The sequence below is a fragment of the Dendrobates tinctorius genome, unplaced genomic scaffold (assembly GCF_039654945.1).
Source record: "Dendrobates tinctorius isolate UK_male_01 unplaced genomic scaffold, ASM3965494v1 ptg000048l, whole genome shotgun sequence".
Taxonomy (NCBI): domain Eukaryota; kingdom Metazoa; phylum Chordata; class Amphibia; order Anura; family Dendrobatidae; genus Dendrobates; species Dendrobates tinctorius.
Genome location: NW_027361716.1, coordinates 1,579,983 through 1,600,290, shown reverse-complemented (window position 1 = coordinate 1,600,290; position 20,308 = coordinate 1,579,983). Strand labels below are relative to the sequence as shown.

Sequence of the window (20,308 nt, the reverse complement as noted above, 5' to 3'; positions counted from 1 at the left end):
TTTTAGTTAGGTGAGGGGTGACAGCAGGGGAAAGGGACTGGAGGAGATGTGACGGAAATGATTCACTGGTGGAAGTGGTGCAACATTTCCAACATGTCTAGTTTACCTCAGCACAATTTTGGAACCAAATTTTAATTTTTTTTCTTTGGAAGTTATAAGGGTTAAAAGTTGACCAGTGATTTCTCATTTCAACAACACCATTTTTTTTAGGGACCACATCACATTTGAAGTCACTTTGAGGGTTCTATATGGTAGTAAAAACCCAAAAGTGACACCATTCCAAGTACTGCACCCCTCAGGGTGCTCAAAAGCACATTCAAGAAGTTTATTAACCCTTCAGGTGCTTCACAGGATTTTTGAAATGCTTAAAAAAATGAAGATTTAAATTTTTTTCACAAAAAGTTACTTCAGATCCAATTTGTTTAATTTTACCAAGGGTGACAGGAGAAATTGGATGAATAAGTTGTACAATTTGTCCTGAGTGCGCTGATACCACATATATGCAGGTAAACACTGTTTGGGCGCATGGCAGAGCTCGGGAGGGAAGGAGCACCGTTCGACTTTTCAATGCAAAATTGGCTGGAATTGAGATTGGACGCCATGCCGCGTTTGGAGAGCTCCTGATGTGCCTAAAAAGTGGAAACCCCCCACAAGTGACACCATTTTGGAAAGTAGAGCCCCTAAGGAACTTATCTATACTGCGTGGTGAGCACTTTGAACCCCCAAGTGCTTCACAGAAGTTTATAAATTAGAGCTGTAAAAACAAAAAATTCTTATTTTTTCACAAAAATGATATTTTCACCCCCAATTTTTTATTTTTCCAAGAGTAGTAGGGTAAATTGGACCTCAAAAGTTGTTGTGCAATTTGTCCTGAGTATGCTGATATGGCAGAGCTCGGAAGGGAAGGAGCACAGTTTGACTTTTTCAACGTAGAATTGGCTGGAATGGAGATCAGACGTTTGGAGAGCCCCTGATGTGCCTAAACAGTGGAAACACCTCAAATCTAACTCCAACCCTAACCCCCAACACACCCCTTACCCTAAACCCAACCCTAACCATAACCCTAACCACAAACCTAACCCTAATACACCCTTAACCCTAATCCCAACCCTAACCCTAACTTTAGCCCCAACCCTAACCTTAACTTTAGCCCCAACCCTAACCCTAACTTTAGCCCCAACCCTAATGAGAAAATGGAAATAAATATTTTTTTTTTATTATTTTTCCCTAACTAAAGGGGTGATAAAGGGGGTTTGATTTAATATTTATAGTGGGTTTTATAGCCGATTTTTATTTTTTGGCAGCCATCACACACTGAAAGACGCTTTTTATTGCAAAAAATAGTTTTTGCATCACCAGATTTTGAGAGCTATAATTTTTCCATATTTTTGCCCACAGAGTTATGTGAGGTCTTGTTTTTTGCACATGATAATTTTTGATCGCTTTGTATTCCGATTTTTGAGAGGCAGAATGAACAAAAAAGAGCAATTCGTGAATTTGTTTTGGGAGGGTGGCTATGTGCACACGTAGTTTTAAGAGCTGCGGATATTTCCGTGCGTATTTGGAAAAATCTGCAGGTAAATTCTCAGGTCAAAAGACCTGCGGTTTACCTGCGGATTAGCCTGCGGTTTCACACATCTACAATGGAGGTGTGAAATCGCTGCGGATTCCGCACAAAGAATTGACATGCTGCAGGTTTGAACCCGCAGCAAATCCGCAGCATGTGCACAGCGTTTTTCAGTTTACCATTGAAAACAATGGTACTGTACAACGCACCTAAATCTGCTGCGGACCCGCAGAGCCTGAAACGTTGTGGATCCGCAGCAGAATCCGCAACGTGTGCACATGGCCTTATATTGTTCTGCGTGTGGTAAAATTGATAAAGCACCTTTATTCTTCGGGTCAGTACGATGACAGCGATACCTCATTTATATAATTTTTTTATGTTTTGGTGCTTTTATACAATAAAACTATTTTATAGAAAAAATAATTATTTTTGCATCGTTTTATTCTGAGAGCTATAACTTTTTTTATTTTTCAAGTGATGGAGCTATATGGTGGCTTGTTTTTTGCGGGACAAGATGACGTTTTCAGCGGTACCTTGATTTTTATATTCGTCTTTTTGATAGAGTGTTATTCCAATTTTTGTTCGGCAGTATGATGATAAAGCATTGTTTTTCTGACTTTTTTTAATGGTGTTCACTAAAAGGGTTAACTAGTTTTATAGGTCGGGTCGTTACGGATGCGGCGATTCTAAATATGTGTACTTTTATTGTTTAGATTTTTTTATTCAAATATTGATTTAATGGTAGAATAAATATTTTATTTTCTTATTATTTTCTTATTTTTTTAATATTTTTACAATTATTTAATTATTTTATTTTATTTCATTCTTACTTTTACACTGTGTCCCACTATGGGACATTCATTTTCTGCAGGCTGATTGTTTCTATAGCATTCAGATCTGCATGCTATAGAAGCTGTCAGCGCTGCAGCTTTTATGCACTAACCTGAGAGACTTCCTGACATGCACTGCGCATGACAGGAAGTCTCTCAGCTCTGGAGACCTGGATGTCATCATGATGTCATCGGGTCTCCATGGCAGCGATCGGTACAAGGTGTCATGCCTTGTGGTCTCCAATCCAAAGGCAAAGGGGCTGTCAGCCCCCCTGCTGTCTCTGGAAGGCTGCGATCATGTTTGATCGCAGTTTTCCAGGGGTTAAAGTGCCGTCAGCTGTGAGAATCAGCTGACACCCGGCAGTGATCACCTATGATGTACTATTCCATCCATGGGCATTAAGTCCCAGGCCACATGGACGGAATACTACGTCTAATGTCAGCAAGGGGTTAATAGCCAGTAAATGCTAAGCTTACAGTGGTGAGCTGATAGTAATAGCCTGGGAAGCTCCATGGTTATTACCCCCTTCCCAGGCTATAAACATCTGCTCCCAGCCATTGGCTTTCACTCTGCTGGTTAAAAAAATTAAGCGGGAGCCCACACCATTTTTTTCAGAAAAATAATCTTTTATTACCGTATATACTTGTGTATAAGCTGACCCGAGTATAAGCCGACCCCCTTAATTTTGCCACAAAAAACTGGGAAAACTTATTGACTCGCGTATAAGCCTAGGGTGGAAAATGCTGCAGCTACTGGTAAATTTCAAAACTAAAAATAGATACCAATAAAAGTAGAATTAACTGAGACATCAGAAGATTAAATGTTTTTGAATATCCATATTCAATCAGGAGCCCCATATAATGCTCCATACAGTTCATAATGGCCCCATAAGATGCTCCATACAAAATACACCCCATATAATGCTGCACAAAGGTTAATAACAGCCCCATAAGATGCTCCACAGAATAATATGCCCCATATAATTCTCCATAAAGGTTATGGCCCCATAAGATGCTCCACAGATTATGCCCCGATAAGATGCTCCATAGATTATGCCCCCATAATATGCTCCATAGATTATTCCCCTATGAGATGCTCCATAAAATGCTCCATAGATTATGCCCCATAATATGCTCCATAGATTATGCCCCACAAAAATGCTCCATAGATTATGCTCCCATAAGATGCTCCATAGACTATGCCTCAATAAGATGCTCCACAGATTATGCCTCCATAAAATGCTCCACAGATTATGCCCCATATGATGCCCCATAGATTATGCCCTCATATGCTGCTCCATAGATTATGTCTCCATATGCTGCCCCATAGAATATGCCCCCATATGCTGCTCCATAGAATATGCCTCCATATGCTGCCCCACAGAATATACCCCCATATGCTGCTCCATAGAGTATGCCCCCATATGCTGCCCCCATATGCTGCTCCATAGAATATGCCTCCATATGCTGCCCCCATATGCTGCTACATAGAATATGCCCCCATATGCTGCCCTATAGAATATACCCCCATATGCTGCTCTATAGACTATGCCCCCATATGCTGCCCCATAGAATATGCCCCATATGATGCTCCATAGAATATGCCCCCATATGCTGCTCCATAGAATATGCCCCCATATGCTGCTCCATAGAATATGCCTCCATATGCTGCTCCATAGAATATGCCTCCATATGCTGCTCCATAGAATATGCCCCCATATGCTGCTCCGTAGAATATGCACCCATATGCTGCTCCATGGAATATGCCTCCATATGCTGCCCCATAGAATATGTCCCCATATGCTGCTCAATACATTATGCCCCCATATGCTACCCCCATGTGCTGCTCCATACAATATGCCCCCATATGCTGCCCCATATGCTGCTATGTAGAATATGCCCCCATATGCTGCTCCATGGAATATGCCTCCATATGCTGCACCATAGAATATGTCCCCATATGCTGCTCAATACACTATGCCCCCATATGCTGCCCTCATATGCTGCTCCATAGAATATGCCCCCTATGCTGCTCCATAGACTATACCCCCATATGCTGCCCCCATATGTTGCTCCATAGAATATGCCCCCATATGCTGTTCCATAGAATATGCCCCATAAAATGCTCCATAGAATATGCCCCATATGCTGCTCCATAGACTATTACCCTATATGCTGCCCCTTAGAATATGCCCCCATATGCTGCTCCATAGATTATGCCCCCATATGCTGCCCCATAGAATATGCTCCATATGCTGCTCCATTGACTATGCCCCCATATGCTGCCCCATAGAATATGCCCCCATATGCTGCTCCATAGAATATGCCCCCATATGCTGCTCCAAAGACTATGCCCCCATATGTTGCTCCACAGAAAATGCCCCCATATGCTGCTCCATAGAATATGCCCCCATATGCTGCTCCATAGAATATGCCCCCATATGCTGCTCCATAGAATATGCCCCCATATGCTGCCCCCATACGCTGTCCCATAGAATATGTCCCCATATGCTGCTCCATACACTATGCCTCCATATGCTGTACCCATATGCTGCTCCATAGAATATGCCCCATATGCTGCCCCCATATGCTGCCCCATAGAATATGCCCCCATATGTTGCTCCATACACTATGCCCCCATTTGCTGCCCCATAGAATATGCCCCATATGATGCTCCATAGAATATGCCCCCATATGCTGCCCCCATATGCTGCCCCATAGAATATGCCCCCATATGTTGCTCCATACACTATGCCCCCATATGCTGCCCCATAGAATATGCCCCATATGATGCTCCATAGAATATGCCCCCATATGCTGCCCCCATATGCAGCTCCATAGAATATGCCCCCATATGCTGCCTCATAGAATATGTCCCCATATGCTTCTCCATACACTATGCCCCATATGCTGCCCCAAAGAATATGCCCCCATATGTTGCTCCATACACTATGCCCCATATGCTGCCCAATAGAATATGCCCCATATGCTGCTCCATAGAATATGCCCCCATATGCTGCTCCATAGACTATGCCCTCATATGCTGCCCCATAGAATATGCCCCATATGCTGCTCCATAGAATATGTCCCCATAGAATATGCCCCCATATGTTGCCCCCATAAGATGCTACATATATTATGCCCCCATATGCTGCTGCTGCAAAAAAAATGGCATACTCACCTCTTCTGCTCAGGACCGGGCACCTGAGATATTCACCTGTCCGGGGTCTATCACTGCTCACCGCTGTCTGCCGCTTCGTGTGTCAGTGACTGTTCAGCCAGCAGAGGGTGCAGCATGCACTAACCACATCACCGCGCCCCCTGCTGCCCGCAGCAGACAGCTGTGAGCAGCTATGGACCTAGGACGGGTGAATATTGGGTATACTTACCCCCTCTTAGCAGGTCTCTGCAGCACCCCCCCGCTTCTCCCACAGTCTCCTTTTCTGCCTTCAGCGGTCACGTGGTACCGCTCATTACACTCATGAATATGCGCATATTCATGAGCTTAATGAGCTGTACCACGTGACCGCTGAAGGCAGAAAGGGAGACTGTGGGAGAAGCGAGGGGCTGCAGAGACAGCGCCGGGGGGGGGTAAGTATGATCTCTGACACCCCCGCTCCCCCGCTGACCCCCAGGTATATGAATCATGTATAAGCCGAGAGGGGGGACTTTCAGCACCAAAAAATGTGCTGAAAATCTCGGCTTATACACAAGTATATACAGTAATTAAATACACGTATAATAGGCTGCACACACTGTACTAATTGTATTTGTCGCTGACATCTATATATTTTATTTGTATTTACTGTATGTAATCCATATATATGTGTGTGCCACTGACATCTACTGCACATATTACTTTACCTAACGTTTGCTACATATTAGATAATGGTTAACTTGTGCTGTTACGCCATTTTTGAGGGGAGGGGTTGTATTTGTTCCTTGAGGAAAGGAGAGGCCCAAGTCAGGGCTGGTGTCTGAGACGCTGCAAAACAGCCACAATGGAGCTTAGCACAGCTCTTCTCCTGGGATTCTTCCTGCTGGCTTTACTATGGTGGAAAAAGTCTCATCCTAAAGGGCTCCCTCCTGGCCCTGCACCCCTGCCTCTGCTGGGTAACATACTACAGATGGACTTCTCAAACCTACTAAAGGGGTTAAAGAAAGTAAGTAGAAAGTACAGGGTCAGACTGCTGCATGCACAGGTTGTAGTGTTTGTATATTGCTTCATACGTCAGATATTCGTGATGTACAGACTGGCATCTGAAGATCAGAACTTAACACCTCAGATTTTCCTCTCAGTTATATTGAGTTCAGGTCAGAAAACCTGTGGCCAGGGTGTGTGTGTGTGTGTGTGTGTGAGGGGTGTGTGTATACTTTTATTTCTATAACGCCGACATATTCCGCAGCACTTTACATTTCTGAGGGGACTTGTACAGACGATAGACATTACAGCATAACAATAATCACATAGATCATAACAGATACCAAGAGGAATGAGGGCCCTGCTCGCAAGTTTACAATCTATGAGGAAAAAAGGGGAGACACGGAAGGTGGGTGGTAACAATTGCCCTGATTGTTTGGACCAGCCATAATGTTAAGTGTGTAACAGTACGGACACAGAGGGCTAATGGATGCATAAAGCATGTGGGAACATGATGTGGGGAACCTGGTTATGGTAAAACTTTTGGCTGTGCCACACAGGGATAGATTAGATTAATGTGTTGAGGTGATAGGCCAGTCTGAATAAATGAGTTTTTAGGGCACGCTTAAAATTGTGGGGATTGGGGACTACTCGTATTGACCTGGGAAGTGCATTCCAAAGAATTGGCGCAGCATATGTATAGTCTTGGAGACGGGAGTGGGAGGTTCTGATTATCGAGGATGCTAACCTCAGGTCATCAGCAGATCGGAGGGCACGGGTAGGGTGGTAGACTGAAACAAGGGAGGAGATGTACGGTGGTGCTGAGCCATGGAGTGCTTTGTGGGTGAGGGCAATAAGTTTGTACTGGATTCTGGAGTGGATGGGTAGCCAGTGTAAGGACTGGCACAAGGTAGAGGCATCGGTGTAACGATAGGCGAGGAATATGATCCTGGCTGCAGCATTCAAGACAGATTGGAGGGGGGAAAGTTTGGTAAGAGGGAGACCGATTAGAAGAGAGTTACAATAGTCCAGACGAGAATGAATAAGAGAAACAGTAAGAGTTTTTGCAGAGTCAAAGGTAAGAAAAGGTCGAAATCTAGAAATGTTTTTGAGATGCAGATAACAAGAGCGAGCCAGTGATTGGATGTGGGGGGTGAATGAAAGCTCGGAGTCAAGTATGACCCCCAAGACAGCGGGCATGTTGCTGGGGAGTAATAGTGGAACCACACACGGAAATGGCAGTGTCGGGTATAGGTGCATTAGTAGAGGGAGGAAACACCAGGAGTTCAGTCTTTGACAGGTTCAGTTTCAGATATAATGAGGACATGATGCTAGACACAGCGTTTAGACAATTGCCAGGAGCGGTCAGAGAGATAGGAGGAGAACCAGGAGAGAATGGTGTCCTTGAGGCCAATGGAATGGAGCATAGTAAGGAGGAGCTGATGATTCACAGTGTCGAATGCTGCAGAGAGATCCAAGAGAATTAGCATGGAGTAGAGACCGTTAGATTTAGCTGTTAGCAGATCATTAGAGACTTTAGTGAGGGCAGTTTCAGTAGAGTGTAGAGAGCGGAAACTGGATTGGAGAGGGTCAAGAAGAGAGTTAATCAGAGAGATAGCGGATCAGACGGGAGTGGACCAGGCGTTCCAGGAGTTTAGAGATGAAGGGACGATTAGAGACAGGTCTATAGTTAGCAGCACAGTTTTGGTCGAGGGATGGTTTTTTAAGTAGTGGATGGCAAGCTTAAATATATATATATATATGCAGGTGCATCTCACAAAATTACAATATCATCAAAAAGTTAATTTCAGTTTTTCAATGAAAAAAGTGAAACTCAAATATTTTATAGAGTCCTTGCACGTAGAGTGATCTGTTTCACGTATTTATTTCTGTTAATGTTGATGATTATGGCTTGAAAACACAAAAGTCATTATCTCAGTAAAATATCATACTTTATGCCACCAGCTAGAGTTGAGCGACTTTAGTCATTCATTGCCAACTTTTATTCCCCATTGACTTGCATTGGGGCCGGGTTTCGGACGAAACTCCGACTTTTTTTGCCCTAGTCGGACCAGTTTCATCTGAAACAAATGTTTTTTCATGAAACCCGATCCGACTAAAGTCGCTCAACTCTACCACCAGCTTTTTTTCATTTTGTCTCTCATAGTTGTGGTCTACCTATGATGGCAATTACAGGCCTCTCTCATCTTTTTAAGTTGGAGAACTTGCACAATTGGTGGATGACTAAATACTTTTTTCCCCACTGTATCACACAGCACATCTTTTCCCCAAAACTTAGATTAAGTCCAGGCTTCTTTGTGTATCCAGTGTGATGTTAATACCTTCCAGGGCTCCAAAGGTAAGGCTACGTGCGGCATAGTCCTTGCAGATACTGGTCTGTGTGTACAGATTCAATAGTCTTTTGGTTTTTCTCCTTCCTTGTCCTTGATAAGAAAAGCATGATAATAAGTTTGTTGTCTCAGTCTAAATTTAAAAGTTTATCCAGTGTCTCTGTAGGGTGCAATAATCCTGCTACTTCCAGCAAGGTGATTAGTAGAACAGTCATTCTGCTGGTGACGTGACCTTTCTGCAGTGACTGGCGTGGATCCATGTGGACTTTCCCTCACGTTTCACTGAGGTAGATGTAGTCAGCTGGACTTCAAACAGGCCATCAAACCAAGGATCTAGGTTCCTTCTCACATGTCGGCGTATGACCACCAATCAACTGAGTTCAACTGGCATTAGGATCTGGAATGGACGAGAACACATGTTTATGCACCATATTAAGTGTTTTCTGCAAGGACTGGTCATAGGCTGTCATAGAACCGTGTTGCATTTGTAGCACCTGTGGGAAGTACAGACCCGTCTTTGGGGTACTATCAAACAGGACATCAAAAGGAGACAAGTTTGTCCTTCCATTTGGAGTGTGTCTGACTGAAAAGAGTGCCAACGATAGGCACTCAACCCAACTCTTTCCCGTCTCTGATATGGCCTTTTGAATTTTTAAGTTTAAGTGTCGTTTTAGCATTAGCAAACTTTACTGGATACTATTCCGGCCAACCGGTGAAGAGATCTACACATACTAGGACATTTGCATACACTCCTACCTTAGGTAGCTGTATGTAGTCAATCTGCAGTCTCTGAAACAGGTACAGAGGCCTTGGTGTCACTTTCTTAGGGACTTTTATGGTTTACATGGTTTGTGCTGTGCACAGATAAGTCAGGACTACATGAGGTTCGCGGCTGCATAACTGAAACCAGGAGCGATCCAGAAGGCATTTACCATGGTACACATGTGACTTTTTCAGGCGTGAGTGGGGCCATGTGTTGCTTGTGCCATCACTGGGAACAGGGACCTCGGTAAACACAATTTATCCTTATTTTGCTATACTCCATTTGAGTTCAGCTCAGCTCCCATGTTCCCCCAGTTTTCCTTCTTTGTGTGGGGAGACTATTGCTGGAGGGATTTCAGGACATCTAGGGTCACCGTGGCTGGAAAACACTGACTCCTCGCCACTGTCCTCTGCTCCCTATGCTGCCTTGCTGCTACTTTAGAAGACTTGTCCGCCCTTCTGTTGCCCTCTACCTCCAGGGAGCCACCTTTTGTGTGTGCTTTCACCTTGATTGTGCTAACCAGGACTGGTAACAGCAATGCCTCCATTAATTGTTTCACCAGCTCTGCTTTTTAATAGGCTTACCAGCTGATGTAAGAAAAGGCTCTGCTTCTCCAGATAGGACCATAATCATAATAATAATCATCTATAATTTGAATCTGTGTAAATGTTAGCGACTTTACCTGCAGCGGCTCTACACGCCTCAGTGAGTGCCTTCAACTCTGCCTCCTGTGCCGACATGTGAGGAGGGAGTGGTTCAGCTCGAATTTCCTCATGTGAGGATATTACTGCATATCCAGTGTAGAATCGCCCATCCTGGTGGTATCTGGAGCCATCTACAAAAAGCTCAAAATTTGCAATAGGTACAGGTTTTTCATGAACGTGTGCAAAACCCACTGTCTCCTGACTCATCAGTTCTATGCAGTCATGTTCGTGCGTCATGTCAAAGTACTCTTCCTCACTTGCTAATACTGTCACCGATTTCACACTTTTCTGAATCCACAGGCAGAAGGATGGCTGGATTCAGAACATTACATCTTTTAAGGATGACTTACTCGGGAAGTAGTAGAGCACATTCAAGCCTGACCAGTCTGGCCATAGACCGGTGGTCATTCCTCCTTGTGGGAGGACAGTCCAACAGTACTGTCTCCCTTCATGAGTGAATGTAAAAAGATACTGACATGATGGAGGGGGACATAAAAGTGAAACATTTGGAGGTGGCTGGGATGTGACAGTAAGGTGTGTGGGTTAGGAACAATTGAGGACACACTCTCTGTAACATTAATAACAGCACTCAGATCATGAACCATTCTGTAAGTGTCAGGGGAACCTTTGGGTCCTTTTTTTACTAATGGGATACAAAGTGGTGTCACAGGGGAAGATTTTTGCACCAGAGCCCCTGCCTTGACATACTCTTTTATATCCCTGGTCAGGGACTTGTGACTGTAATTCCCTCAGGAGTGTCTTGTATGGTGGCCTGGATAGCACTCAACACATCTGTTCCCAGCAAAATCATAGTATTCTCACTAAAAATGAGCTTTGTAAGCACATTTTGGCTATCTTGAAATTTTAGTTTTATCTGTTTAGTCAGAGGAGCTTCAGTCACCGGCCTTCTACCCCCACACATTCCATTCTCATTAGTAATCATATCTTGCATTATCAAGTCTTTGTGCACCACAGTCCTGGCTGCCCCAGTGGCAATCAAAAATCCTGCCTCTTTCCCCTTCCCCCTTGGCATTGTTATGGCCATTATCAAAGTAGGACCAGGTCCTGTGAGGACAACAACAGGGTACACATCTGTCACTGGGTTGGCAGGTTCCTAGTCTGAAGGCAAAGGAAGTGGAAAATCAGTCTGCTTAGTGTCCTTTGTCACATCTATATAGTCTTTTTTTTCCTGTAAGGTTGGAAAGGTTGGTTCTCAGGGTCAGGCAACTGTTTCAACATAGCTAGCTGGTCAGAGGGACTCCAGATATAATACTCCTGTGTCTGTCTTTCTCTAGTCACCCTCCTTGGTCCTGATGTGGATGGTTGTCTGATGGTGAAGATGACCGGATGTTTGGTGGGAGTGAGATGATGTCCTACACCTTCCTCCCTCTCAGGGCTACTCTCAGCTTCCTCCCCAAAAGTCAAATTCCTCACTTCCGTGTCAGCTTCTTCTGTCACTACATGTGATCTTGTCTGGACAGGATTCAGTGTGATTCGCTTAGGTTAGGTTGCAGCACAGGTCACATAAGTATCTTTCCAGTCTGGGTTTGTCTGACCACAATGTTTAGAAGTTCATCTGTCTTGTCTGGGTCTCCGGTTGTACAGAGATGTGGTGGTCACAGTCATGTGCCAGTCATAGACTTTTGTGCATGAAAACTTTCATGATACACCTTACATCCACACTGCTGCACTTGGTCAGCTACACAACACCATTTATTCACTTGCTATTTGCTTCCCTTGTCTGTGTCATTTTTATACATCCAAACATCCACACTCTGGCATGTTTGCTTTTTTTAGTATTGGTCCTACATTCTTCACTGCTTCTTTTCCTTCTCTGTCTTTTACAATCTGTATAGGTGTTTTTGGATCCCATTGGGGCCCTTGACTGCACACAGAGCAAGTTGCCCATGGCTTCAACTTATTCTCTAGACAGCTTACCTTTCTGCCAATGCCCTCTCAGTGTGCCTGGACCTTGTGTACAGGCCACACTCTAGCAAGTCAGAATTGGCTGTCAAGGTGTAGCGGGAAGGCTCTTTCAGCTCTCTCACCCATTAGATCAGCTGACTAAAACAGGAAGGCCCAGGTGAGATAGGCCTCTCACCTACTAGACCAGCTCCATGGACTGTGGGAAGTGTTGTGAATTCTCTTACTTCTGAGTCGGGGCTCCCTCTGGTGGTTACTGTGGGTAGAGGAGCTGGCCGGATTGACAGAGGTCTGCCACCTGATGATGATGATTGGAGATCTGGGGTTACTGATTAGGAGGACATAAGTGAGCAGGCTTCCCTCAATTGTTGCTGGTGATTAGTTCCTCCTGTGCAACTTGAGGTCTGCTGTCTCCTGCCTGATCCTGCATTTTTCAGCTAAGTTGTTCATTTGCTAATCCTTTGCTTCTGATCTGGTTTTGCCTCTTTCTGCTTGCTTTGTGGGTTCAGCGTGCTCCCTGCTGGGGATGTGCTGGACCCTGCTCCATATGTTACAGTTTGTGTCAGGTTTGTTCAGTCCCCTGTTATATTAGTCTCTTTTGATTGCTGCCAGTTTACACCAGAATGCTGATATATTGGGGAGAGGTCGTGAGACCTCGGTGTTTTTGTACATCAGACGTGTTGGATTTTTTAGGGTTTTTGCATGATTGCAGACAGTGTCTTTCCTTTCCTGTCCTGTCTAGACAGTTTGGGCCCCATCATTTGCTCAGTCTATTTTCTGCCTGTGTTTGTCCCTCATCTGGTCTCACCGACAATATATGTTTGGGGGTTGTCTATTCATTTGGGGTTCTACTCTGGGGCAGTTTAGATTTCACCTTTCTTGCTTTAGGCCTAGTTAGTTCTCCGGCTGTGTTGAGGCATCTAGGGCATTGTAGGTACGCTCCACAGCTACTGTTAGTTATGTTGTTAGGATTAGGGGTCTGCAATCCGCAAACCTTTCTGGTTTCCTGGTGGCCTAGCCTTTTTCTGCAATCCTCCTCAGTGACCTGTTCATAACAGGGAAGGCTCATGTGGCTCTCTAACCCACAAAAAAACCCCGCTGACGAAAGTAGGAAGGCCCAGGTGTGATAGGCCTCTCACCTACTAGATCAGCTACATAACATAATACAAAACACAGCCTTATACAATGTACTGCTAATCCAAGATGACCAAAGCAATAAAAGTGCACAGAGACTGTCCCAGCTCTGCAATACACACCCAGTTATTAGACTGACGGATAAAACAGGTAACACTTATTATCTTATTACTCTATTATTCATCACTCAGACATAAACAGACACAAAATCATAAAACTCACTGGTGATGTCGGTTCTTGAACTGTGTTTGCAGCCTTTATCCAGAGATATGGAGGGATCCAGAGAGATTGCAAGCATAAAAACAAAAGTGTAAGAATAAGCCTCCTTACCTTGCTGCAGCTGGAATTAGTATTTCCAATCTCTCAGGGAACTCCCACATTCTGAATAGACTGGTTAGCTTGGCCTCACGTTAGGGCGCCAAAACTGTTGTAGCTGTTTTTGTTCTAACCCAAAGTCAGATATGTGGGATCACCAGTGAGTCCGAATTAAGAGATAATGCCCTCAAATAATGAGTGCTCGGAGAAAAGCATGCACACTGGTTGTGAGCACGTCACTTTTCTGCTTATTCACACAAGAATGCAGTATTTTATACCATTTACAGCAATGTAACTCAATGTAACTCATTTAGCCCACCTGTAACCCAGGTCACAATGACTTTATTTACCATGTACCCAAAACGTGTTTTTGAAGACTCTTAAAACATTGCATAAGAGATAAAAAGTATAAAATCCTTGAATCTGAGATTATAAGGCTGGGTTCACACGTAGCGGAACTCTCGCGGAAATTACCGCGAGAGTTCCAAAAAACTAGCATTTTGCAAGCGTTATTAGCTTGCAGAATTGCTAGCGTTTTTGAAGCGATCTGTAGCATCGCTTGGAGACCTGATTGACAGGTTGGTCACACTCGTCAAACATAGTGTTTGACGAGTGTGACCAACTTTTTACTACTGAGGCCGCCTATGCGGCATCAATAGTAAAAGATAGAATGTAAATAATAATAATAATAATAAAAAAATATTGTTATTCTCACCTTCCGACGTCCTGTGCAGCCTTCCCGCCTCTCTCCACGCTCCTGGTCCCAGTAATCCTTTGCGAAAATTACCGCCATGACGTCTGTTCTCGCGGGATCGTGACGTCTCGCGGTCATTCGCGATGACGTCGCGCGAATGACCACAAGACTTCGCGATCCCGCGAGAATGGACATCATCGCTCGCAAAGGCTTACTGGGACCGGGAGCGTGGAGAGGCGGGAAGGCTGCGGGAGGACAGTCTCCTCTCCTCCGGACCGTGGGTAGCATCCGCAAATGTTCTGCTTATTTTTCGCATGGTGTGCACAGCCACATGCGGAAAGTAAGCAGAACAATGCATTCCTATGGGTGCGGGATCGCCGCGATTCTGCGAAATTAATGAGCATGCTGTGTTTTTTACCGCGAAGCAATTCCACCGTGGTAAAAACCACAGTATTAGCACAGCATTGCAGAATCCCATAGGAATGCATGAGATGCTTATTTTGCGCGTTTTTGCGGCAAAATTGCTCGGTTAAAACCGCAGCGGAAACGCAAAAAAAAGCCACTTGTGAACTCAGCCTAAGACTACCACAATATAAAAAAAAATAATTCTAGCAAAAGAAGCAAAAACATTAACTCTTCCATATCATTATTAAAGAACTGAAATAAATTCACTTTTTGATGATATTCTAATTTTGTGAGATGCACCTGTATATGACCTTTTTCATTTTGATGTACTGACTCAATAGTGAAGATTGAGAATTTTTTTTTCTCCAACTTCTCATCTGAGGAAATTTTATTACCCTGGTCACACTCTGATCATACAGTGGATTACACTGGTGACACTCTTTATTAGACACTGGATAACACTGATTCTATTCAGACACTGGTTTGCACTGGTCAGACACTGGATTATACTGATCACAGTCTGATTAGACACTGGATTACACAGTTCACACTCTGATCAGACACTGGATTACACTGATCACACTCTGATTAGACACTGGATTACACTGATCACACTCTGATCAGACACTGGATTACACTGATCACACTCTGATCAGACACTGGATTACACTGATCACACTCTGATCAGACACTGGATTACACTGTTCACACTCTGATCAGACACTGGATTACACTGTTCACACTCTGATCAGACACTGGATTACGCTGTTTACACTCTGATCAGACCCTGGATTACACTGTTCACACCCTGATCAGACCCTGGATTACACTGTTCACACACTGGATTACACTGATCACACTCTGATCAGACACTGGATTACACTGATCACACTCTCATCAGACACTGGATTACACTGATCACACTCTGATCAGACACTTGATTACACTGATCACACTCTGATCAGACACTGGATTACACTGATCACACTCTGATCAGACACTGGATTACACTGTTCACACTCTGATCAGACACTGGATTACACTGTTCACACTCTGATCAGACACTGGATTACGCTGTTTACACTCTGATCAGACCCTGGATTACACTGTTCACACCCTGATCAGACCCTGGATTACACTGTTCACACACTGGATTACACTGATCACACTCTGATCAGACACTGGATTACACTGATCACACTCTCATCAGACACTGGATTACACTGATCACACTCTGATCAGACACTTGATTACACTGATCACACTCTGATCAGACACTGGATTACACTGATCACACTCTCATCAGACACTGGATTACACTGATCACACTCTGATCAGACACTTGATTACACTGATCACACTCTGATCAGACACTGGATTACACTGATCACACTCTGATCAGACACTGGATTACACTGTTCACACTCTGATCAGACACTGGATTACACTGTTCACACTCTGATCAGACACTGGATTATGCTGTTTACACTCTGCTCAGACACTGGATTACACTGATCACACCCTGATCAGACCCTGGATTACACTGTTCACACACTGGATTACACTGATCACACTCTGATCAGACACTGGATTACACTGATCACACTCTGATCAGACACTTGATTACACTGATCACACTCTGATCAGACACTGGATTACACTGATCACACTCTGATCAGACACTGGATTACACTGTTCACACTCTGATCAGACACTGGATTACACTGTTCACACTCTGATCAGACACTGGATTACACTGTTCACACTCTGCTCAGACACTGGATTACACTGATCACACTCTGATCAGACACTGGATTACACTGATCACACTCTGATCAAACACTGGATTACACTGATCAGACACTGGATTACACTGATCACACTCTGATCAGACACTGGATTACACTGTTCACACTCTGATCAGACACTGGATTATGCTGTTTACACTCTGATCAGACCCTGGATTACACTGTTCACACCCTGATCAGACCCTGGATTACACTGTTCACACACTGGATTACACTGATCACACTCTGATCAGACACTGGATTACACTGATCACACTCTCATCAGACACTGGATTACACTGATCACACTCTGATCAGACACTTGATTACACTGATCACACTCTGATCAGACACTGGATTACACTGATCACACTCTGATCAGACACTGGATTACACTGTTCACACTCTGGTCAGACACTGGATTACACTGTTCACACTCTGATCAGACACTGGATTACACTGTTCACACTCTGCTCAGACACTGGATTACACTGATCACACTCTGATCAGACACTGGATTACACTGATCACACTCTGATCAAACACTGGATTACACTGATCACACTCTGATCAGACACTGGATTACACTGATCACACTCTGATCAGACACTGGATTACACTGATCACACACTGGATTACACTGATCACACTCTGATCAGACACTGGATTACACTGATCACACTCTGATCAAACACTGGATTACGCTAATCTCACTCTGATCAGACACTAGATTATACTGATCACACTCTGTATCAGACACTGGATTACACTGATCACACTCTGATCAGACACTGGATTACACTGATCACACTCTGATCAGACACTGGATTACACTGATCACACTCTGATCAGACACTGGATTACACTGTTCACACTCTGATCAGACACTGGATTACGCTGTTTACACTCTGATCAGACCCTGGATTACACTGTTCACACCCTGATCAGACCCTGGATTACACTGTTCACACACTGGATTACACTGATCACACTCTGATCAGACACTGGATTACACTGATCACACTCTCATCAGACACTGGATTACACTGATCACACTCTGATCAGACACTTGATTACACTGATCACACTCTGATCAGACACTGGATTACACTGATCACACTCTGATCAGACACTGGATTACACTGTTCACACTCTGGTCAGACACTGGATTACACTGTTCACACTCTGATCAGACACTGGATTACACTGTTCACACTCTGCTCAGACACTGGATTACACTGATCACACTCTGATCAGACACTGGATTACACTGATCACACTCTGATCAAACACTGGATTACACTGATCACACTCTGATCAGACACTGGATTACACTGATCACACTCTGATCAGACACTGGATTACACTGATCACACACTGGATTACACTGATCACACTCTGATGACACTGGATTACACTGATCACACTCTGATCAAACACTGGATTACGCTAATCTCACTCTGATCAGACACTAGATTATACTGATCACACTCTGTATCAGACACTGGATTACACTGATCACACTCTGATCAGACACTGGATTACACTGATCACACTCTGATCAGACACTGGATTACACTGATCACACTCTGATCAGACACTGGATTACACTGATCACACTCTGATCAGACACTGGATTACACTGATCACACTCTGATCAGACACTGGATTATGCTAATCTCACTCTGATCAGACACTGGATTACACTGATCACACTCTGATCAGACACTGGATTACACTGATCACACTCTGTATGAGACACTGGATTGCACTGGTCACACTCTGTTCAGACACTGGATTATACTGATCACACTCTGTATCAGACACTGGATTACACTGATCACACTCTTATCAGACACTGGATTACACTGTTCACACTCTGCTCAGACACTGGATTACACTGATCACACTCTGATCAGACACTGGATTACACTGATCACACTCTGATCAAACACTGGATTACACTGATCACACTCTGATCAGACACTGGATTACACTGATCACACTCTGATCAGACACTGGATTACACTGATCACACACTGGATTACACTGATCACACTCTGATCAGACACTGGATTACACTGATCACACTCTGATCAGACACTGGATTACACTGATCACACTCTGATCAGACACTGGATTATGCTAATCTCACTCTGATCAGACACTGGATTACACTGATCACACTCTGATCAGACACTGGATTACACTGATCACACTCTGTATGAGACACTGGATTGCACTGGTCACACTCTGTTCAGACACTGGATTATACTGATCACACTCTGTATCAGACACTGGATTACACTGATCACACTCTTATCAGACACTGGATTACACTGATCACACTCTGATCAGACACTGGATTATACTGATCACACTCTGATCAGACACTGGATTACACTTATCACACTGATCAGACACTGGATTACACTTATCACAATCTGATCAGACACTGGATTACACTAATCTCACTCTGATCAGACACTGGATTATACTGATCACACTCTGTATCAGACACTGGATTACACTGATCACACCCTTATCAGACATTGGATTATACTGATCACACTCTGTTCAGACACTGGATTACACTGATCACACTGATCACACTCTGATCAGACACTGGATTACACTGATCGCACTCTGTATGAGACACTGGATTGCACTGGTCACACTCTGTTCAGACACTGGATTACACTGATCACACTCTTATCAGACACTGGATTATACTGATCACACTCTTATCAGACAGTGGATTATACTGATCACACTCTTATCAGACACTGGATTATACTGATCACACTCTTATCAGACACTGGATTATACTGATCGCACTCTGTATGAGACACTGGATTACACTGGTCACACTCTGCTCAGACACTGGATTACACTGATCACACTCTTATCAGACAGTGGATTATACTGATCACACTCTTATCAGACAGTGGATTATACTGATCACACTCTTATCAGACAGTGGATTATACTGATCACACTCTTATCAGACACTGGATTACACTGATCGCACTCTGTATGAGACACTGGATTGCACTGGTCACACTCTGTTCAGACAGTGGATTACACTGGTCACACTCTTATCAGACACTGGATTACACTGATCGCACTCTGTTCAGACACTGGATTACACTGGTCACCCTCTGATCCTAGTGTGACATATATACGTCCTCTATATTTCATCAGTAGTGTTGCTGGGTTTTGGACAATCTCCAATCCAAAACTAAAAAGAAGCTGATGTACACTGTCGAGGAGCTGCCACGGCACCATAGAGTGAGGGCAGCTCTGTTCAATTTTCACATCTGGCCACTATTGGATCTAATAACTGTTTCTGTGGAGTTGTTTGGTGTTGGTACCCTACCAAACTAATATTGCTGACTTATCCTAAGGGCTCCTACAGACAACCGTATTTTCAATCTGAGGGCAATCCCACAAAACATCAGATCGCACTTGGACCAATGTTATGATATGGCGCTGTGCACATGTCCAAATTTTTTCCTTGATCGATTCTGTCTGAGAAAAAATAGTGCAGCGTCCACGATTTGCATCCATATATTGGAGAGCACTCAGCCATGCAAGTTAATGGGTCTCTCAAAAAAAATTGTCAATTGCTACGTATTTCTCCTCTTTGCTCTCCTTGCCTGAATGTATTTGCTTTTTATGGATCAATAAAGAA

General features: G+C 43.9%; 1 protein-coding gene across 3 annotated transcripts in view; it reads left to right on the top strand.

Annotated features, from left to right (window-relative positions):
- Positions 1–6,332: 6,332 nt before the first annotated feature.
- LOC141090223 (cytochrome P450 2B4-like) overlaps positions 6,333–20,308 on the top strand; it is a 75,942-nt gene continuing 61,966 nt past the window's right edge. For all 3 annotated transcript variants that reach the window (XM_073576275.1, XM_073576274.1, XM_073576273.1), the window contains exon 1: positions 6,333–6,560. In XM_073576275.1, the coding sequence (XP_073432376.1) occupies positions 6,399–6,560 (162 nt within the window). In that variant the 5' untranslated portion in view covers positions 6,333–6,398. The remainder of the gene's footprint in view (positions 6,561–20,308) is intronic.